Below are 23,428 nucleotides of genomic sequence, written 5' to 3'. Positions count from 1 at the left end.
ATGCATTATGCCACTATTTCCAAAACTATTATGAGGTCTCAGCGTAAATAATCAATGTCATTATGGCTAATGTACCTCAAGAATGACAGGAGAGTTGAGGAGAATTCCAACTTAAAAGAACAAGAAAATGGGAAGGCTCTCACAAAGCATGCTAAAAGCCTCCTCTGAATAGAAAGATGAAGGTTTCTCGAAGTATTTAAAATAACCTTGTATAGGCATAGTAAGAACATGGTCTTGTTTACCAAAATCTTGGAAAGCAGAGTGACAGGGCAACCCTGGAGGAGGACGCTACAGGACAAATAAATAGAAGTGTTGCATCTGAGAGCAGAGGAAGAAATTTTTAGATTCATCACTTCCTACAGGCAGTTGAAACAAACTTTTCAAGATCTAGATTAGTTCATGCTTTTCATTCATTTGCTAAAAACTGATCGAGCACCAAATATGTGCCAGGCACTCTTCCAGGGTCTGGGGATACAATGATGCGGAAGACTAGATCTGGGCCCTCGAGGAAAGTATGCGCCATTGGGGAAGCAGATAATGAGAAAGGAAATGAATGAGATCGCTACTCAAAGGGATTAGTGTTGAAAGGATCGGGGTGGGGGGGTCTTTGTACCACCACCATCACCCCACCTTCCCCAACAACCAGTCGTTGGAGGTGGGCAGTCCCCGAGCTGCAACCTTGGGCAAGATAGGGTAATGAAATAGTGGGGTGGGAAGGGCTGATCAAGGAAGACTTTCTGAGGAAGTGAGCTTTAAGGGGAGAACTTGAAAGGCCTGAGAAGGAGGAACCATGCAAAGATCTGAGTTAAGAACTTTCCAGACTGAGGGAAACAATGTGAATACCCTGAGACGGGGAGAAGGTTGGCCTCCTTGAGGAACAGCAAGAAGTATGGTGGAAGCCTCGAGAGCAGAGTGAGTGGAGGCAAGGAAGAGATGAGAGAGACCATAACAAGGTGCCTTGTAGGCCACGATGAGGAGCTGGATTACTTCTAAGTATAAAGGAACTGGAAGATTTTAAGCAGGAGAGTAATATGATTTGGTTTGTGTTTATAGACAATAACTAGCTCCTGTGTAGAAAATGGCTATAAAGGTCCAAAGTGGAAACAGAGAGGCCTGTTTAGAGGCTGCCAATGCAGTAGGCCAGCACAAGGTGTAAAAGGTGATAAGAGGACAGATATGTGTTGGAGGCAGAGAGAAAATTGATGATTGATCAGATTTGAGGGAAGGACAGGGACCATAGTGAAACCTAGTGAGGTAAGTGGCATGGCACGCAGCCAGATGCCACCCTCCAGGACTGGAGCACACATTCCCTCTTATTTGCTGAGAGTGTTGGCAGCCAACAGATCTCAGCCATGTCCCTCTCTGAGACTGGACTTCAGCTGGGGACAGCCCACATCCAATGACTAGTTCATGAGGATATTAAGGCGCAACCCTCTCAGCTCAAATTGGAGCAACTCTGCAGAGCCATCCCAGCTCCAGAGCTCCCCATGAGCCTAATCAAGGGCCCTCTGCAACAGCGTCACATTTCAGTTTCTCTTCCTGCTCAGCCTGCGTCCTTCACTCCCTCACGGGTGGCGTTCACAAAGCACTTCCTAACATAGTTCCTGCATGCAGGTTTTTCTTCCTCAGAGTCTGCTTCCTGAGGGCAGCACCTGCGCAACAAATAGTGATGACTTCTTTAACTAATATGGGTGAAACCTGAAGGAGAAGGATATTTTGGAGTGAAAATCCAGTTGTGTTCTGGTCATGCTAAACTTGAGATGTTTAATGATATGCAAATATAGATAGAGTAATAGGTGCAATATTGAGGGGTGGCTAGAACATTCTAGACAGAAACCAAAACCCTCAAGGCAGAGGGCGAAGAAAACAGCCAAGCCTTTTCATCACAGAGGACTGGACTAAATTCTCCGTGAGTCTATTCTACTATAGTCGTCTTTTAGATTGAATGCTCCTAAATCTGCTTTCTTTGTTCAAAGAGAAGACACAGTTTAAAGCCCTTTGTATCTGGACTAAAATCCACATTCCATGCCTTCAAAACCATTCACAATGTAGTCTTCCATCATGCACACCTCTTCTTCCTACCACTCACCCCCTGGGTCACTGTGCTCCAGCCACAGTGTTCTCTCACATCCTCAAAAATTAGAGCTTTCCCATCTTGGGGACTTCGTACATGCTGTTTCCTCTGCCTGGGATGCTATTTTCACCACTCCTTACATGATTAGCTGCTTCTTATCATCAGCCCTCCCCTTTTTGAGCATGTCCTCAGAGAGGAGTGACCACACTAAGGTAGTCCCACATTCTCTCTAAGTTCCTTGTTTCCTTCATAGCACTTCTCACAATTTCTAATTATTTCATATATTTGTTAGTTTACCTGGACTTGAGTTTAGTTTATTCAGTCTATCTCGCCAATTCGAAATTCCTCATGAGGATAAGGACTTATTCACCATTGTATCCACGTGCTCAATAAATATTGGGTGACTCGTGAGTTCGTATTTTAGATATTGTATTCTTTCCAAGGACGAGGGGGAAAACAGTAGATATATGTGTTAAACACCTTCTGTGGGCCAGCTTCTGTGCTTACAAATTGGGTTCAGCCTTTCCGCCTTTCAGCCTTTTCAACAGTTCTGTAACATAGATATTATTTACCCATTTTTAAGAAGAGGCATAAGGAGATTAATTGGCTTTCCCAAAATCGTGCTCTTCCGGTGGAGTTGAGATTTGAGTCCCGATGTGCCTCACTCCAAAGCGTGTACATTTTCCACCCTGCCATATTGTCTGTGTCCCTTCAGCAGACATTTGAGCACCTACTATGAACAGAGAAAAATACTAGGAAACAAAAGATATAGGTCCTGCCTTTGAGAAGCTTGTAATTTGACTGGAGAGACAAGGCAGACACACAGGACAAATGTAATAGCATGAAGCAGAATATGATAAAGGGATATACCCTAAGGTTCCTTTCAGCTCAAAAATTCTTCGACTCTCTGAATGGTACAGGCAATAAACGCAATGGGAGAAATCATTCTGCTCCTTGATTGTATCTGATGGTGTGTATTCTTTCTTCATCTACCTCTGGCTGCCAGTGAGCACAAATGCAAGTCTATTTGAAAAGTCTATACTCCCATATTATAGTGGATGGTGAATTCAAGGTCAAGTTTGAAGTCAAAGTCAGAAATCTTTGTTTTCTTCCTCTGCTATATCAAGACTCTTACCAATTAACTTGAAAAAAGTCAACAAGTTAACAACTCCAGGGGGAAAAAAAGACTCCTCATCTCATCCCAAAGACTCTGAAATGGATTTGCTCACAAAACACCAGGTTTCTTTAGTGACCTCCAGAGACCTTGCCTGTCACATGAAGCAGTATATCATTTCATGGGGGGTGGGGAGGAGTTTTACCATGAAAAATGCTATGTTATATCACAGTGTGACATTATTTAAATATCAAGTCGAAGCTTCTATTTAGAAAACGGAAGGCAATAAATTGAGTTGCTAATTATTCCAGCTGTGAGTATTTTTGGTATGACTGCAAATTTTGAAGAGGGCAAAATAGAGGATTTTCCTGTTGTTCATGGCATATGCAAATGCAGTGACGGTCCCCTATGATCTAAAAGGTTCAGGGATCAGAAACCTTGAAAGCCTACTTTTCATTTTATCAAAATTGGTTTGAGTCTAAGCTTAGGGAATCATGATATGAAATGCGCTTTTAATTATCCTAATTGGGTTATTGCCTTCTTTTTCAAACTTGGAAAGTAGCAATTTTAAACAACATTTTTAAAGTTTTATTTTAAAAGCAACAGTTCGCTTCTCAACCCAAGCATAAATTCCCAACTGGAAGAAGAGAACAAGTACATTAGTAATATCCTCAATCCCTTTCTTTCCTAATTATTTTTGAGGGGTGAGGGTACCTGCAAAGCTCTAGTCACTGTGCTAATTAGAACGACTCATTCAACAAATATTTTAAATGAGCTGGGCACTGGGCTAGGGCGTGGAGATCCAGTAAAGAGCGAGATATACATGATTCCTGCCTTCAAGCAATTAGTTGACATTTATTGACCATTCACTGGACATCAAGCTCAGTGTTACACATTTCACGTGAAGAAACTCACCCTATCCCCCCAACAAGACCATAAAGTAGGTACTAGCATTCTCTCACTTTATAGTTGAGGCCACTGGGACCTAGAGAGGTTGAGTAACCTGCCCACCGTCACACAGTGATAAGTATAGGTGCCAGCATCCAAACCTTGGTCATCCAAGTCCAGAATCTGCTTCATAGTGCCTCCTTGGTATGATCCTGTTGGTCTCAAAAATAATTAAATTAATAATGGTAATAATAATAAAGGAATGTTTAGATGTAGGGAAAAAGTCTGACTCTAAGCTTCAAATGTTTACCAGTCTACCTCTCAAGAGTATAGGAGACTTTTGCTTTCTACTCTTTTAAATTTATGTACTTGATTTTTTTTTATGATGTATACATTTTCCATTTGCAAACAGGGAAATAAAGGCAGAACACTTGAGAGATTACTTCACTTGCTATTCAAGAAGTGGCTGAGCAGTACAGTGTCCAATGTCATCTTTCTTGTTCTCGCTCAGGCTTTCTCCATCTCATGCTGTATGCTTCTCTTTCTGTTTTTCTCGCCTCTCTTTCTCTCCATGCCCCATGTCTCTCAGTCTCTCAGGAACCCACTCATCGAGTTCCCCCCCCCACCACCATTCCTTTCCGTGTTGGAGAGTGTAATAATGATGCCAGAAAGTGTGGTGGTGATTTAACCTCTCTCCAGCTACATGTTTTATTATAACTCCTGAAAACCTAATTACAGTAACTTTACATGCTACACTACCCTTTATGGGCTGCCTCTTTATTAAACTTACTCCTTTAGAGACAATAAAGCTGATGCTTCAAAGGACATGGCCAGGACCAGTAAGATGTGATGAAATCTCGCGTTTTCTAGTGCCCACCTGCTCTCCCTCACTGATCGCCACGCCACTACTCCTGGTGGATTTCTGCCTCTCTCCTTTCTCTGGCTTTTTATCAAATTTCAGCAACTGCATGTATGATATTAAAAATCTTTTAGGGATTAATGGGCTGTGTATCAATATTTTCATCCACTACCCTGAATGCCTGTGAGTTTATTTACTGGGGAGGTCAATTTTCTCAGTAGAACAACAGTGAACACCTGGTTTCCCTGATAACCAGCACTGCTTTTTTGCACACGGCGCTATGTTGAGACCATTCAAGGCTCCCTCTCGGTTTCAAGAGAACGTTTGCTGCGGCTGACTTCGTGAGCAGAAGAGAACACGCCTGTACTATTAGTCATTAGTTGTCCTGTTAGCTGAATGGTACCCTGTGATGAGATAGTGGGAGACAGATTAAGTGAGAGGAAGAGAGAGGAAAAAAACAAAACTTTGACCTTTGGAGTGGAGGCAGTACAATTATTTGTATAGTACATTTCTGTTTTGAAGCCCCGCTGGGATTTCCCCCTGGGCAGAAAGCCAACCCAACAGAAAATAGGGAGACCGCCTCTTAGGATCCCACTGGTTGCAAACTGAAAATGGTACTTGGTGTTAAGGGATTTTTATGTATTTGTTTCTTTCTTTCTTTGGTAGGTTTTGAGGTTAATGAGTGAATTTCCTTGTGATTGACTCAGAAAAAAAGGAAGAGAAATCTTTTCCTCTTTCCTTGGAAGGGGGCTCCAGTAGTTCAGCCAGCCACTGCTTCTCAAAGCGTCTACTCGAGATTCGTCAAGCTCCTTCTGTATCATAAGAATAAAATGAAATTCACAGCCTTTTGAATGGATGGGGTCCTTCTTGCATGGATGCTATGCATGAGTTTCTTGTTTGTTCGACTTCTTTTTAAAATCTGCCATGGTTGTTTAATCACAGAAAATGTATGCCCTTAATTTTCTAAGCCAATTTGAAGCAAAAGCCCGGTTTGCCAAGATTCTGCCTCAAATGAATGTCTTTGCTGTCATGTAAAGCGCATGGGAGAATGGCTGTTAGGTATGCTCTCTCTCTTTCTCTCTCTCATTTTTTATTAAACCGTTTTGTTTCCACATGAGGAAAAAGTGGTGACATTTACCAAAAAGATTAATAGTTTAGGGTGAAGTGGTGATCACTGTATTCTTAAGAAGTCACTGGGGCCTCGGGTACAGAGATGAGGACATAGAGGATCCCCTCCTCTCTTACCCTGACACTCAATTCGACAGCCATGCTGAGCCCCTGACCTGTGCCAGGCGGGATGCTGGGTGTGGGCACCGAAGCTCCCATAACCCACACGGCTGGGAAGGGAAAGAAGTGTTCAAGCTCTTCTTTGATGTTTTTGTAAGACATCAAGGACTGGCTTTCTCTATCCCTCAGAGTGTTAGCAAACTCCAAGGACAGCACTTGGGGCCCCTCATTTGCCTTTCCTTTCCGAGGCACAAGTGGCCAATTCTGAGAGCAATTGAGTTGTGCTTGAAAAATGTCAAGTGCGTTTGGAAACTCCACATTTTTGCTGACGCCTGGAGTCTTGCGCTGAGCTACTTCCACGGCCAACCGCTGGGAAGAAGTTCAGTTGGGGCATCATAAATGATTCGGCGGCGCATACTGAGCAGGCCCCCGAGGGGGAAAAGCTGTCTTGATAGCCAGTTCAGGGAAAAGTCAGGAGAAGTCCCCTAAGCCTTCTTGGTCCTCCCAGTGACCAGCTGGCCAGACCATTGCTTTGTGGTCTCGCTTCATTTTCTTTATCTTTTTTCCTGCCACATGTGACTGCAATCTTTGGGTGAATCAGAGCTTGTGTTTTTTCATTTTGTTATTATGAAAATTTTCAGACATACAGAAAAGCTGGAAGAATAGTATGACATAAGAATAACCACCTAGTTTCAACAATTGCTATCATTTCGCCACATTTGCCTTATCTATCTGCAGAGAGAGAGATCTTTTTGCTGAATCATTTGAAAGTAAGTGTAGATTTCATGACGCCTCACCCCTAAAGACATCAGTATTCGAACCTTACATTTTAAAAAATATATCTACTGACCATCTAGCATGGTCTCTTTAAGATAGACACATTTGAAGTTGCAAAAATGGTTAGGGTAGAGTTTCTTAAACTGTAACATACATTAGAATCACCTAGGGAGCTTGTTAACAGCTCCACTCCCAAACCCGAGGCCTGGGTTTGGATGGAGCTCAGGAATTTGGACTTTTCTAGCAGAACACTCAAGTGATCCTAAAGCAGTTTTATGGGACACAGTCTGAAGATCACTTCTTTAGAATCCTTCTTTTTGTGTTTGTAGGCTGAATTTAATCTTCTAAAGATTTGTAGCACCAGGGTGTAACTGTATTGTGTGAGAAACAGGAGTCTACGTATCTTTGGTACCTTGGTTTAATAATTTTAAGTACCAGAAACTAGAAAGGAGGGACGTGATAACTAAGTGAGTTTCATTTAGCAATGATCATCAGACGCCACAATATCAATGAGTGGTCTGAGAGATCGATGCTGCAAAAGTTAATGCAGTGATAAAAGCTATATGGGTTGTTTTTTTTCCGTGGAGGGATTTGGCCTTGTACGTCGAAATATAGACACTTGCCTGTGTGTACATATGCAAACTTGTAACTCTGGAAAGCAGAAGTCAACGTGGCAGAAGAAATTTCAATTTAAAAATTAAAAGTGTTCACAGTATTGTCCTTTTAGCATTCATTATTTTGGCCTTGGAAAGGTTGTAGGTCATTCATTTAACAAAGATTTGTTGAGCGTCCACTGTGTGCCAGGCTCTAGTCTAGATTTTAGGATATAGCATTGAACAAATCAGACAAAATACTGATTATTTGGGGGCTGATTATTTTAAACTTCATAGACATTCAATTCTATTGATGACAATACACAATACATAATACATAAATTTATACATAATGAAGAAAAATAAAGCATTATAACAGGATGGAGAATGGCAGAGAAAAAAAGCCAGGGTGCCAGGGAAGACCTTTCTGAGGAAGTGATGCTGGAGCAGAGTGATAAATGATGTCACAAAACAAGCTATGCAGATATTTGCAGGCAGAGGGAATAGCAGGTGCAAAGGCCCTGACACAGGAATGTGTAGGATGTGATGTGATGAGGAACAGCAAAAGGACAATGTAACTGATGGGAGGATAAAGTGGTAGAAGATGCAGTTGGAGAGGTGGCCGAGGGCAGAGCATGGAAAGCATTGTAGACCACTCAGGAAGGACTTCTGAATTTATTCTGTGTTATTGAGAGCCTTTGTTTATTTATTTGTTTGTTTGGGGGGAGGTTGTTTGTTTATTTGGTCCTATGTCACCCCACGTGACATATGACATATGACATAATCTGACTTCCTTTTTAGAAGGAACTGTGGAAAAGAGATTGGATTGTCAAGAGGACAATTTTAGGATCTCATGCAGCAATTCCATACACAAGAAATAATAACTATATCCTTCTATTCTTATAAATGAGTGCATTAAAAAATAACGTTGAAGCCAATTCAAACTACATCTTCATCTTGTGATTTCTCTCAGGTTGCTAAAACATTCTTGTTTCTAATTTACTAATTCTATCCACAGCTATGACTGATGTTCAACACTGATGTTTAGGCTCTAGAGATACCAAGAGTGGTATCTACCAGTATCAAGTGTCAAGGACTTCACAATTTGATCTGCAGTAGGTACATTAATTATTAATAATTAATAATTATTAATTATTAGTATGTTAATATCTATATTATGCCAAGAGTATAAATAAATTCTTGACTACACGAAGTGATGGGGGTGAGGGCACATTAGAATAGTTTCTCAGGTAGGCGGTTGAAAGGTGAGTAGGAGTTGGCTGGGGTGGGGGTGGGGTGGGTGGGGGAGCTCAGGAAAAGCTATTTCAGAGAGCACTGCACATCATGTCCAAGGGCACAGCAGCACAAAAGGGCTGGGAAGGAAAGATGCATCTTTTGGTGTAGATTTTAGTGGGAGCTGGAGCACAAGATCGGAGATGAGGATTAAAAAGTTGGGTAGTGGTCGTAAAGAGACAGGTCCCTTTTTAGAGATGGAGATTTAGGTTTCTGCTTTGGGGCACTGGAGCATCCGCAGGGATTTCTAAGCCAGGGCATGATGGCATGTGTGGTTTGAGAAGAAAAGTGGTGGGGGGGCTGGAGAGGAGGGTTGGTAGGAGAGGTTTTCAGAAATAAAACTCATGGGATTCTTTAACCCATTGTGTGGGAGGAGGTGAGGGAAAGGGAGGAAGTGAAAATGACTGTAGTTTATCGGGCAACTGGGAATAACAGGAGTTCAGGAGGAGTGTGTTTGGGGAGGGGTAGGAAAAGAGCCTGTGCTGGATTGTAACTTGCTTGATAGAGAGATGAAATGTAGAGGAAGAGATGCCCAATACTCAACTGGAATGTGGGTCTGGACCTTAGGGAAGCAGCTGGGCTGGAATGGAGCTCCTCAGTCGTATCCGTGATGGCTGAAGCCATGGGAATGGGTGCGATCTCTGTGGGAGTGAGAACGAGTGTTCATATATTTTTAAATACTCATTAAATTACTCATTAACGATGACTTACAGTGTCTTTCCTTTGATTTTCTACTTTCACTACCCACTCCTAGAAAAGTGTTCAAGAAATAAAATTGAAGTCGTTCTAAATCAAATCCCAGAGTTTTTCCATCAGCCTGGCTTTCTGGTGTGCATATGTTCGAGCTTAATTATAAGGCCATGGACTATTATTTAGTGATTTGGAGAACTCTTCAGGTGTTTGTTCGACATTTGTCAAGCTTTAAATTAAAACTCATGTTTCAGGCTCCTTCTGTTGCTCTGAAGAATTGATAATAAAAGTTACTCATAATGTATTGAGAGCGCTTATGTGAGACACACCCTTGGTTAAGTGCCTTTTCTGCATGATCTTACGTGATCCTCACCGCAGCCTGTGCTGTGATCCGAGGCACCTGTGCTATTATTACCCATTTTACAGATGAGGACATGGAGGCCCTCAAGAGCAGCGTTAGGTAACTTACGTGAGTGTACTTGTCCAGGAATGGCACTGCCAGGACTCCGACCAGGTGTATCTTGCTTCAAAATGCTGCTCTAAACACTCTGCCTACTGCCTACTCTTCCAAGACTCTTTTAGTCTGGAGCATTAAAAGAAAGCTGTTGGACAAGCAATATAAAGCCTTATTTATGGAATCAAACCTCCTGGCTTTATTCAGATCATTGAACATATTTATCCTACAAATAAAGTTTAAATATCAGTTGTTGATTTTAATGTTAGCTAGGTTAAATAATTCACTAATCAGATACTCATTTTCTGACATGATTATCAGTCATATCAAGATCATTTGATCCTTGTCAAGGATTAATGCTTTCAAGGTTTTATCTGGAAGCAGCCAAGACACAAATATTTGTAATGACAGTGACCTTGCCTCGGAATCCCACTGGGAAAGCCCACTAACCTCACATGCAGGGGCAGCGCGGTGTAGTAGGTCCAGTTAGAGCTTCTGGGGGCAGGCAGACTGAAGTCTGATCCCAGCAACCCAACTTGCTAACTCTGAGCTTCAGCTTTGTCACGTGCAAAACTGTGATAATAATAGTACCCACTTCATAGAGTTGTTGTGAGCTTTAGTGGCAAGTAAAACATTTAACATTCTAACGGCCACATAGTATGTGGTCCCAAAATATAGTTGCACCTACTGAAGACTTGAAGAGAGAAGAAACACCTGTGTAATATTTTGGAATCTTCGAATTGAAGCTGAGTAAAATCACAGAACAATGAAGGAACTCCACTCAGTCATTCAAGTCTCCCCTGCATGCTGAATTTGAGATAGGTGCTGGGAACATAAAGATGAACAAGGTACAAAATAAGACACAGTCGCCAGCCTCCAGCTGCTCAGACTCCAGATTCTTCTTAACCCATGCTTTGAAGTCCACTGTATATTTCTTGGAGGACAAGACATCATTTTCCTTTTTTTTCTTTTTTTAAAGCTTCAGTACATGGTTGTGTATCCTAGTTGTTAGTTTTAGTTCTCTATGTGAGCCGCTGTCACAGTATGACAACTGACAGGTGGGTGGTGTGGTTCCACGACCAGGAAACAAACCCAGGCCATGGTGGTGAGAGAGCAGAATCTTAACCACTAAACCACCAGGGCTGGCTCAAGACATCATTCTAAACAAAGTATGGCAAGTCACACTTGAAGTCTTATAAACAGCACACATATGAGAGAGAAAATTGGGCTGGCCTGGTGGCACAGAGGTTAGGTTCACACATTCTGCTTCGGTGGCCCGAGGTTCACCGGTTCGGATCCCAAGTGTGGACCTATTCACTGCTTGTCAAGCCATGCTGTGGCAGGTGTCCCACATATAAAGTAGAGGAAGATGGGCATGGATGTTAGCTCAGGGCCAGTCTTCCTCAGCAAGGAAAAAAAAGAGGAGGATTGGTGGCAGATGTTAGCCCAGGGCTAATCTTCCTCAAAAAAAGAGAGAGAGGGGGGCTGGCCCCGTGGCCGAGTGGTTGGGTTCGCACGCTCTGCTGCAGGCCGCCCAGTGTTTCGTTGGTTCGAGTCCTGGGCGCAGACATGGCACTGCTCACCGGGCCACACTGGGGCAGCGTCCCACATGCCACAGCTGGAGGGACCCACAGCAAAGAATATACAACTGTGTACTGGGGTGCTTTGGGGAGAAAAAGGAAAAAAATAAAATCTTTAAAAAAAAAAGAGAGAGAGAGAAAATCTATTGTCATAGAACTGATGGTCCCTGAAGTGTCCTTGGTGTGACAGTCTCCTGACCCCTGAGGAAAGGTTGTGTTAGGTGTCAATAGTAGACTCCGTTACCCTGTTGTCACATCATAGCTGCAGTGACCAAGGGCACCTTGTTCAATTGGCAAGCAAAGACGTTTCCAAAGAAAGAACTATGATCACATTACCTAGAGAGGTGGTCTCAGAACAGGAAGCAGGATGGAGAGGGGAGCACAGCCCAGGAACAAGGCTCAAGAGAGACAGTTTAGGCTAACACTTAAGAGCACAGACTTTAGCAGAAGACAGAGCTAAGATTTAAAGCCTCGCACAGTTGTTTGACTTAGCCAAGCCTGATTTCTCATGTATTAAATGGGGATATAATATTTAGTTTGTAAGTAGCTGTGGTGGTATATTTCAAGTGCCTTTAAATAGTCGGTTCTAATACATGATATTGTCTGGCAGCAGCAGCAGCAGACCCCATCTCCCACTGACAAACAGTAACCCAGTTTCCGTATTTGCTTTGAATACTGTGCAGCATCATCATGGAAGATAAAATCTAGATGTATATGTGAAAGCATAAAATGATGCAAGTTTATGCAATTAATTTATGTCCTCATCAAATGTACTGTTCGCCCCTTTGTCCATGACGAGGCAGGGCAGTTAACTAGGACTATATCAAGCAGAATGAAAGAAAACCATCTAAAGCAGCTGTGCGTTCCTCATTGGCCGCCCATGTTGATCCTGACTGTTTCCCTTTTCCTGGCAGGCACTTTCTCTTTAAGACCTCCTCGGGAAGCACACCCCTGTTCAGCAGCTCTTCTCCGGGATACCCTTTGACCTCAGGAACCGTTTACACACCACCGCCCCGCCTGCTCCCCCGGAATACCTTCTCCAGGAAGGCCTTCAAGCTGAAGAAACCCTCCAAATACTGCAGCTGGAAATGCGCCGCCCTGTCTGCCATTGCCGCGGCCCTCCTCTTGGCTATTCTATTGGCATATTTCATAGGTAAGTCGGGGCAGCCTGCTCCTGACCCAGGCTGTCAGAAGGTGGGGGAGAGGTCATGGTCTTCTGAATGTAGAAGCCCTCTTTTGTCTGTACAATTTGCTTGTTGGCTCCTGAAAGACATAAAAATGAGTGATGGATGGGAGTGATTTTTCCCTCCTGAAATCCACTTAAATCTGATGAGTTTCTCCTTCATGATTCTAAATGACATTTATCTGATGTGAAATTAAGCATCCTTACTGTATTCTTTCTTGGAGAGAAGCTGAAAATTGTCATTCCTGCAAACCCATCCCTCACTCCCAAAGTAGCCTTCTAGTCTCCTCCATCATTGGATTTTAACCCAGGTCTGTGCACTGAAATTCATGCAACACTGGTTAACTTCAGCCAGAAATTGAATAGAAGAACAGTGATCAGCATGCCTGGGCACATTTTGATTCAAAGGAAAGCTAAAGTAGCTAGCTTATTTTCAGAGCTGGGGAACAGAAACAGGATTGAGAGACCAGAGCACCCAACAAGGTCTTTGTACAGAATCAAGACCCCCAGACACAGTGGATCTTGTCCACATCCCCTCCTTTGCCTCTGTTCCTTAAGCCTTAACTCAAATCTTACCACGTGTTATGAATCAGAATCAGGTTCACCTCCCACACCAGCTGTGCTTCTGGGAACTCAGAATATGACTTAGGGTAGCAGATTGATGAAGCTGCTGGGGTATCTTTCTTCCCATGCCAAGAATGTTGATGTGCATCCATGGGGTGTAGCCATGTAACTGTGGAAATCCTCAGATGCCAAGAGCTCAGGGGCAAGATGCCACATGCATATGAGCATCCTGGGCTGAACACAAAGCCTGCTCGCAGCTCCTGGCCCCAGCGAAGAGCCCCAGTGCCGCTGCTCTGTCAACTGAACTTGCCAACGGCAGATCTCCTGGCCCAGGCACAGGCCACGGTGACGTTTGTTAAAGTTTATTTGTAACACTTGATGGTTCTGGCTTGGTTTCAGGGCAGCTATGACAGGCCTCCCTAGTTTGGCTGTGCCGTGTTGCAAAGCAAACCTATAAAACACCAGCAAAAAGATGCCGACTCCAAAACAGGTCTCAACACTTATGTTGAAACCCCTCCCATTGAAGAGAAAAAAAAAGGCAACCCTGATCATCCTGGCTTTGCCCCTTCTCCTAACAAAAGCCCTGCTTTCTCCCTCAGAAATGGGGGCTTGCACGCTTCCTTCATCCTCAGGCAGCCAGCATGGTGCCTGCCAGAGAAGGAACTGGCCCAGGACTTCCCAGACCATTCTATCCAAGCTTGCCTGATGGCAAGGGAGGGTGACTCCAGACACCTGGGACCTTGCCCAAGGCAGACTTTTACAAGCTAAAAGCTGATGAGAAGTTTCCGCTCTCTCCCGTAATGTCACTATGCTCATCTTAATAAGGAAAAAGAAATTTTTACATTCCTTACCAGTTGCATCTCTCATGGAATGCCCTCTGAAAGTGAGAAAATTGACACTCCAGGGAAAGGCACCATGTTTATCTGGGGCTTTGCAAAAAACCTTTGTCCTCTTAACCCCAGCTCTACATGGGGACTGAGGCCTGAGACCCACGCACCCCTAATTCAAAGTCATGTCAGTTTCTCACTTACCTCTTGATGAAGGATGGAGTAATGGACTGACTTGAGGGAGGGGGAGGGCATCTGTTGCACCTCAATCACTCGAGTAGAATCTTCTCTGTCATTAAACGTAGTTTTGTGTGCTTCCCCAGGTAGATGTTCGAGGAAGGGAGGGACTCGGTGGAAGCAAATTGAATTGCTTCAGGGTCTTTGCATGATTTGGCTTTGTGTCAGAAACTTCAGAAAGGGCCCATGAGCTCACTTCTCAGGCTTAATGTTCTGCTGGGCTGGTGGGCACCATGGGGAGCCCAGATACAGAATTGAGGCACTGCCAGCCTTTTCCGATACGGTCCTCCGTGTACCTCCTATTTCACTTGCAGGGGAGAGATAGATGGCTACTGCCTGATTTATTGAGCTTGCTAGTTAAAAAATAATAGCTTTCTGTAAGGTGATCATATAAATGGGAAACCGTATAGTGAGAGTTTAATGTTTTAATCGGGTGTGTAACTTGCAAATGATGGATTAGGAAACATATTTATCCTCAGTCTGGAGGCTACTGGAAGCTGGACCTGAGCATCTTAAGATGGTTTATTAGATTATAATCCATCATTTCCTATTATGTATGCTTTAGGTAAGATTATGCATTGACCCTGGAGTATTGAAGAATAGTTTATGACTCTAAATGAGTGATGTAACGGGCCAATTTACCCCGCAATAATGGCAGCAAGTGGGGAGCTATAGGGCTTCTCTCCAGAGGTGATGACAGGTCTGCAAGCAGGATGAGGGGTCAAGATCTTGAGTACTTATCTTGACCCCAGTGATCCCTTTCTCTTTAGCCTTGACAAAGTTGTTTTCCTTCTGTGTCTTGGTTTCCTAAGTAAAACATGGGAGCTTGATGGTTATTTATGTGCAGAAACTCCAAAGTGTGGTGAGGATTAATTAATGCATATAAATCACTTTGAAGATGAAAAGCAGTATATTATTAATTACAGAGCTGCAGGGGCATAAACAGTGCATTGCAAACAGGGAGAAAAGTGCTTTCGGGAGAGAGTGATTGTACCTATCTAGAAAAAAAGCCATCAGGGAAGGACAGAAGGGCAACAGAAAAATGGAAGGCCTCCTGTTAAGGAGACCCGGGCTTTTAAGACCTGAGCCCATCCTGGTTCACACATGACTCCTTGTTCCATTGGAACATCACAGGTTCTGAAATGGAAGCATCAGCCCCAGGACACTTATGGACAGGCACTGGGTTCAGGCCATACCAGGAACCCTTTGACAAATAGGTCAAATTATCTTCCTTGCATGTTCAAACTCATTTCCAGAAGTGAACAATTTGGAATAGCTCAGCGCCATGACACTTTCTTCCATAAATCCAGCATGTGGGTGGGTGTAAAAGTAAAATAATGTCAGCTCGTATACAAATTGGAAGACATGAGCCTTTACCAACTCGGGAAAGGTTCCCCAAGTTCCTACTCACACAGCTGGGGTCAGAGATCTTTTATGATATATCGTCCCATCAGATTCTTCCGATGCCAAATTCCCCCAGTGTAGGAAACATCCTGGAATAAAAGATTCTGAAAAGCTGCATGAACCACGAGGGGAGCATTTCGTGCATCACTCAGCCCCTGGCCCAAATGGTTCCCAGGGAATACTGATTTAGGAGAATCTGGCTGTAAAATGCAAGAGAGTTTCCCTCTCACGAAGTTGTCTTTTTATACTTGGGCAGTTCAAGCACTTTCATTGCCTGCAACACCAGAAATCCCTCTAGATCCCTAAGTTTCTGAATCGTGTAACCAGTATAGAGTTTCTCACCTGTTTTATGCCAATTGTACTGTGTTTTTATCCTCATAGTATACATAACAATAACTGGTTAGAACCTTCTATTTGGCTAGAACTGTAAGCTTTTCCACATAAAGCATTTTTATATTATTACTAAATTTGAATTATATCTCCAGCCCCCAACATACACTCTGGCAGAAGATGAAATTGGTATATTACAATCATTTGACAGGGCTTGATGCTGAGGCCCAGTGAGTCTAAAGTCATGTGGCTAATTAGGTGCAAGGCTGAGACTAGGCCCTTGGTCTCCTGACGTCTAGTCTAACCTCTTTCCCTGACTACTCTCTCCTGAACATTACAGTTAGCCATATTTTCCAAATATGACATGAAACCTGAAATTACGTAGTATCAATTCACCTGATCTAATTCTTTCCTCATTAGCAAGAGAGAGTAATTGGTTCCTCTCCTCGTTGAATCATCTTCTAACGCAGTGGACAGAAACCGTATCTTCTTGTCAGCCTCCTACTCTGTCCTTGTATTTCTGCTTTCCCAAATATCTCCTGTTACAGAGGTCAGCAAACTTTTTCTGTAAAGAGCCAGAGAGTCAATACTTTGGGTTTTCCAGGTCACGCACTATCTGTCACAACTACTCAGCTGTGCCCTTGTGATGTGAAAGCAGCCGTAGACATATGTAAACAAATGGGCATGACTGTGTTCCAAGAGACTTTAATTATGGACGCTACAATGTGAATTTGATGTTCTTTTCAAGTTTCATGAAATACTATTCTTTTGATTTTTTTTCAGTCATTTAAAATGTAAAACTATTCCTTAGCTCATGTGCTGTTAAAAACACACAAACGAAAAAATATGTGGCGAACTGGATTTGGCCTGCCTGCCACAGTTTGCCAATCCCTATTTGATCACATTATTGTTCTTTTGCTAAGAATACCTTTTCAGAGTATCTCCACCTTTACCAAAAAAAAAAAAAAAAAAAAAATTGCTTTCAAGCTGGCTGAGTCCAACTGTATGTCCACTGTAAATGGAGCAGGTGGTGGCCACTTTCTGATACTGCAATCCCATTTCATGATGAATAATTACATCTGACTTTCTAACCCAAACCAAAAAGCAGGAAAAGCAAGCCACTTTTCTCTTTAATTAAAAACTTTCTATACGATAAAAATTCCCATCCTAAAGTGTAGCTATTCACTAGACTGCTTGAAACAGTAGTCCAACTCATGGATGGAATGGAATTGCCTAGCAATTTTGCCACATCCTCACTTGTCCTCAATCTTCAGTTACCCCAGGTTCCTCTGCAAAACCATTGTCTGTTTTTAAAGATTATTCAGTGCCAGATTCCTTCTTTGTTGAGGTTTTCCAACAAGTTGTAACAGTGCTGGGTCATTGAATGACATCCTTGCTTTCTTGTCCTAGGTTAACGTGAGACAGATCTAGTTTCCTTAAAAAGGACCAAAGTTCTTGCTGGGCTATCCCATGTCAGGGAAGAAAGATGCTTGTGATGTGTGACTTTGTTGTTTCAATCCAAATAATCCTACAAATTCTAAGACGAGAGTCACCAAAGTGGTTCAGCGTGACACAGGACTCAGAGTGCGGCCCCTGAGTTAAAAGCAATACGTCCCATCCGCTGAGTTTCTGTCAAAAACTCTTCATGTGGTTGGGAAGGGAAGGGGAGCAGAGAGAAAGATAAGAACATTTATGTCATCCTAAATTAGTTTTTAGCTCTTCAGATCTCTGCCAAACTAAAATACATATATATATTAGAAAGTCACCTTGTCTTTTTTCACTACAGTAATTCCTGCCAGATATGAAATACTATGTTTTAAGTAAGCTGCTCAACACTCTGTCTTCTGCCACTCTCACTTTGATCTGGGAAGAACGCGGGCCATCAACATGTCAGGATGTTAAAAGTGTGGTAATTTGGGGTGCTTTCAGTTTCTTTTGAAAACAATGAGAGATTATTTTCTATGGAAACTAAAAGCCTACAATGTGTTTAAAGTTGCTACACTTGAAAATTGATATGTTGAGACTCATACTGATGAATCCTGCATTTTCAACTGCTATTCTGTGTATTCCCATCTCACTGAACAGAGCAGGTTTGGGGAAAACATAAAGACAATGACAGAAAATGATGAGAACAGTACACTTTCGTGGCATACTTCATGAGGACATAGCCTAGGAAAAATGTTGACTGGCTCAGCCAAACTCAGTGCTCTTTGACTATCAGGGGAGATGCTAAACGACACCCTCTGTATGAGCTCCAAATTATGTATTTACCTCCCATTACCTAAAGGGCAAGATGCTAATGATTAAATCTGAAGAGTCCGGCAAATAACATTTCCAGCCAACTCTCTGGCCCCAGATGATCAAACCTCGTATTTTGTCACTCAAGAAAAGAGAACTGCCCACAAGTAAGTCAGGGGACCCAGTTATGTTATCTGTTCTGATGTTAGTAGCAGACTTTTTATCTAATAGATATGCTAATGTGCTCTTAACCGGATAATAAAGTCCTGTCAGGGCTTACACACTGGTGAACCTTTGGCGGTGGGACTGCTATTTCATAATCGTATGCCTGATTTCAGAGGGTCTGTCAATTTACGGAAAGTAAATTAAGTCATTAGCTAGGTCTCCATCACCTAGCAGCCATGCGGCAACATCTGTATCTCATGTTTGACAATCAGAAAAGATGAGTTCCTCTGCTGAGGTGAGGTGCCTGGGCTCTCCTCCCCAAGTCACCCGTCAGAAGGCAAGCTAGGCTGCCAGTGCAAGGCTCTCCCGCCCTCCGAGGCAAACTCGGTGGATGAGAGTGAGGAAGCAACTTTTGGTCCTGACTTTGTAGGGCATCTTAATACAAAAACGAGGAATGAGTAGATGCTGCCACCCCAAGGCCCTCAAGGACCACGACGAGCAAGCAGGGTACTGGTGTCTTCTACCAGGCCAGGACTTTGCACCTCCACGAAGTAGGTGTTGGGGAATGAGTACGGAGCATTCACCACCTGTCTATCCCTGAATCACCATCCAGGCCTCTGTCCTGGACTTTCTCTGTAACAATTATCTGTCTAGCAGTCTTCAGTCCAAATGCAGTAATGGGACACCGTGACATTATTGTCTCCCTCTCCACACGCTGTTTATTTGACTGGATCGCTTATGGTGGTCACCAAGCCCACAGATCCTTCTGCTTCCACAGGACTCCCCCATTTCCTAAGTCTTTCATTTGTTCATTTATTTGTACTTGTTTCACAATTTAGGATTCTGAGCAAAACTTCAAAGATATTGTAAATAAGTATTTTTTTTATTGTTGCTGAGGAAGATTCACCTTGAGCTAAGATCTGTTGCCAATCTTCCTCTTTTCACTTGAGGAAGATTTGCCCTCAGCTAACATCTGTGCCAGTCTTCCTCTATTTTGTATGTGGGTCACTGCCACAGCATGGCCACTGACAAGTGGTGTAGATCTGCAGCCAGAACCCACCCTGGGCTGCTGGAGCAGAGCATGCCGAACTTAGCCACTAGGTCACGGGGCTGGCCCAAATAAGTGTTATTTTTATTCTACATTTTACCTATAACACAATTGCAGGTAATTGGAAAAGAAGTAGCTTGATGTAATGGAAAGCACATACTTGGGCTTTGGTGTCAGAGAGGCCCGGGTTCAAATTCTGATGTATATATTTAAAAGCCATGTGACTATGGGCTTGCTATTTAATCTCCCTGCAGCTAAGCTTCCTTATCCAAAAAAATGGGGAAAATTCCTACCTTGTAAAGATGCTTCACATATCCATCGAAATGATACATGCATACAACTTTTCTTCAAATCTGATATGTCATCTTATATGAGAAGTGTCATTATTGTACATGTCCCCAAAGGGAGAAAGGATTATCCATTAAAATATGACATGATTTCTTAGCATTCATAATTTTATTTTGTCTTTTTGGAAAGAAGTAGACACAGACCACCTGGGTTGATGTACAACCACGGGAATAGATGGGTCCACAGTCACACTGGCAGACCAGTGTGCTGCCTTGCCAGCCTCGACTGTAAGAAGACATCAATTCTAAAGTGCATTCTGATTCCAGAGATGGGGAAAAAACTCTGAGTCTCAAAATCAGTGAAATATTGTGGTACCCAATACCACACCTAAATGGAGTTATTGTGATTTTGTATTGGCTACCGGACTCCTAGGCCAGGTCCAGTGAGAAGCATAAACCAGGTTCTTGGGTTATTGAATTCCCACAACAGCGCCTAGCACTTCATAAGCAATCAGTAAAAATCTGTTGAATTAACGAGTGCTGATTAGGGTTAGGACTGAGTTGGACCATTTGTGGAAGGCATCATCAAGTACCCAGAATCCCTGATTCACTTGTTCCCCCATGTAAAGGGAAGTTTCTGGTTCCCTGATGTTGTAATTACCTCTGTTCCCAAATTGCATTTCCCAGTTAGAAAGCATTTAGGCAAAGCAACAGTTAAGGGGGCTGTGTGAGCACCACGTTTCAGCCCTCCAGCAGGAATCTGGGATTCCCTGAAATCGAGAGAGCTAGCTGAGTTAAGCTGGGAAGCGTGTGTGTCTGGCATACAGCCACCATTTGGCACTCACATTACAAAAGTGTAGCAGAATTCAGTTGGAGTTCAAGGTGAAGAAGCAAATAATGGCATAAATCTCAAAGTCTGTTGGCTGCTTCTCTGGAAATGAGGATGTGCTAAGAAATGGAAGCAATTGCGACAAGGCAGCAAGTGGAGAAAGGAACTATTATATGGTGAATTAGGCCTGTGTACACAAGCTGTACAGGATCTTTTGTGCTCTGTAATGCCCTGCTTAGCTGTGTAGCCTCGTATGACAAAAACTTGACCCAAAAGCAAACTTCTAAAACATTCGTGTTTCTCTTAAGGTCACCGTAAACCAGACTTCTTGTGTCCTTCATTAGAAATTCCTTTCTAGAAAACTCATATTTTGGTGGTTAGGAATAGACACCCAGAATTTTTGCCTGAGCCCTTTTCTCATCAAATAAATCATTTATTAAATTGACATCTCATAATAAGATCCTCTGCATTAGGAGAGCAAATGGTCCATAAACTATATTAACATATTTACTATGACCATAAAAAAAAGAGGATAATGCATGTTCCACTGATTTCATTTTTTCTATTATCTACTTCTAGCCTTAAATAAATACATAAATATCAGAACGTTTCAGAAAATATAACAGTACTAAGCTACCTGTTGATAAGAAAAGAGTTTTGCTGAAGAAAATACTGTCCTCCCTTCTTGGAAAGAGAAAGCAATTTATAAGATACGTAATACGCATCGTCTTTCAAAGGCTTTTATCTCCCTAAAAACCAAAGCTATGGATGAAAAGGGAGGATCAGCTTTGCCTCCGATCTTTGCGTTTTATTCATCATGACTTTCTTCGCAGCTGTTAGGGGAGGCCCTTCCCTTGGGATGGGTTTTCAGAGGAGTTAGGTCATTTGTGGGAAGATTCATGCAGACACGTTGGGCACTCCCCTCGGGACTCTGATCTTTATAAAAGAAAAGGCATATTGCCTTGCTTTTGCCTTTGCGGTCATGATGCAATTCTATCAGTTTGCTTACTTATATTACACCATGAGCATTTTAGAGGCACATTAATGAAGTTTAGATAAGGCTTGCTTATATTCCACAGGGAAAGGTAAGTGGCAGCATGTCAAATGCATTCTGTTCTTCAGGCCGTGATAAACAAGATGACATCGTTCAATGAAGCTCAGGGTGCCCTGAATTAGGTGCATTTTAGAAACTGGTTTTAAGGCTACTTTAGGCCCCAAATTTTACAAACATAGACTTCTGGGGCTTCAGCTAAATTAGAGTACGTGTGTTTAAACTTTCTTTTAACAAGAAGGTTTGTAGACTTCCTGAACCTTGAGAGCATTGTGGGTTAAAGACTCTTTTTCCCATGAAAAAAAATATTCTCGTAACTTTGTGCATTAATGTAATGTGTTATTAAATATATATTAATTAATTTAAAATTTATTATGTTAATTTTATGTTTTTCTATTCGGCAAGAAATTTTATTTAAGCAAGTGATTGGCTGATCGCATTGTATGCTGGAATCTACTAACCAGTCGTGGAATCTAGGACATTTTCACTTGAAACTTTTTTCCTAGACCTAAGATCTAATAAGCAACCCCATAAAATAGCACAGTTAATAGGACAGCTTAGACAGCCTGGGTAAGTTATGTTTTGTATAAACACCTCGTGCAATGATGTTAATCGGGCATATATATGGTGATAGAAGGCATCTGAGTTTCATTTTTCTTCAACCCATCAGAGAACAGAAGCTTTTATACCAAGAAGCTTTTTATTCACTCATTGGTATGAATCAATGGTCAGCAATCCTATTTTTTTCTCTAGAAACGTGGGGTGGTCTAACTAAGAAATCGAGATTTGTGTCTATTTTTATCAGCCTGTTTTTTTCAAATGAAAGCATTATCTCCTCCTGAATTGACTTTAAAAACCATCAAGCTTCTAAAAAAAGAAGCTGGTCTGCGATTAGCTTACATTTCTTGGGACCACAGCACTGAAAAGTGAAGAGCAAAGAAAGAAAAATAATAAGAAGAGTGGGATGAAATTAAGACAAGAAGCAAGAAAAGGCATAAGAAGCTGGGAATAGAGTAATTAGAAACGTTAACTAGTAACACAAACTATGAAAAGCCATTCATCGAGCAGGGTAAAACAGGGAACAAATGAGAAGACACAAGCATGGGGGGAAATGACACCCAGTATACCAAGTTACACATAACCTTCTGCACAATTTCTTGAACCAGTAAGTCCAACCAAGGTAAGGAGATGAAAAGCAATCCTTGAGAATTGCTTGGAGGTGCTATTTTACCACCTCATCTTAACATCATTAGACTTCTGATTCCCTCATGAACTACTTAGAGAAGTAACAGTGGACAGCTCAACATTTATCCAAATAAACCAGAAAGCTATCATGATAAAGGAAATGGAATTTGTAGATGCAACAGGCTCTTGCCTAATAGGTGAGAGTAATGTGTCTAATGTTGAACATCAATCTATATTTCAAATACAGAGTATGAAGGAGGGGGGCCTCTAAAAATACCTCTTCCTACAAAATAATTTCTCACTATGGTTGGTTTGTCTTCTGTTGTGTCTAATTGATATCCATGTAATTCTGCTACGATCTTTGCTACTGAAGGTCATGTAAGAGATGGAAAGAATGAATATGGGCGTTGGCTCCCAGGAGAGAATTGAAATTTAGGGGTTAGAAACCACCTTTGTCTTCAGATGTGTTGCCTCTGGAATGACCCTTGAAGCCAGGGAGCAAGTATCTTTGTTTTTGAATCAAGTGAGGGC

General features: G+C 42.3%; 1 protein-coding gene across 23 annotated transcripts in view; it reads left to right on the top strand.

Moving 5' to 3' along the window:
• Nucleotides 1-23,428, top strand: part of TENM2 (teneurin transmembrane protein 2) — a 1,162,025-nt gene that overhangs the window by 899,233 nt on the left and 239,364 nt on the right. For all 23 annotated transcript variants that reach the window (XM_070569063.1, XM_070569066.1, XM_070569065.1 and 20 more), the window contains one exon: nucleotides 12,464-12,702. In XM_070569063.1, the coding sequence (XP_070425164.1) occupies nucleotides 12,464-12,702 (239 nt within the window). The remainder of the gene's footprint in view (nucleotides 1-12,463; nucleotides 12,703-23,428) is intronic.

The sequence above is a fragment of the Equus przewalskii genome, chromosome 13, assembly GCF_037783145.1.
Source record: "Equus przewalskii isolate Varuska chromosome 13, EquPr2, whole genome shotgun sequence".
NCBI classification, from domain to species: Eukaryota; Metazoa; Chordata; class Mammalia; order Perissodactyla; family Equidae; genus Equus; species Equus przewalskii.
This window is presented reverse-complemented; position numbering and strand designations above follow the sequence as displayed.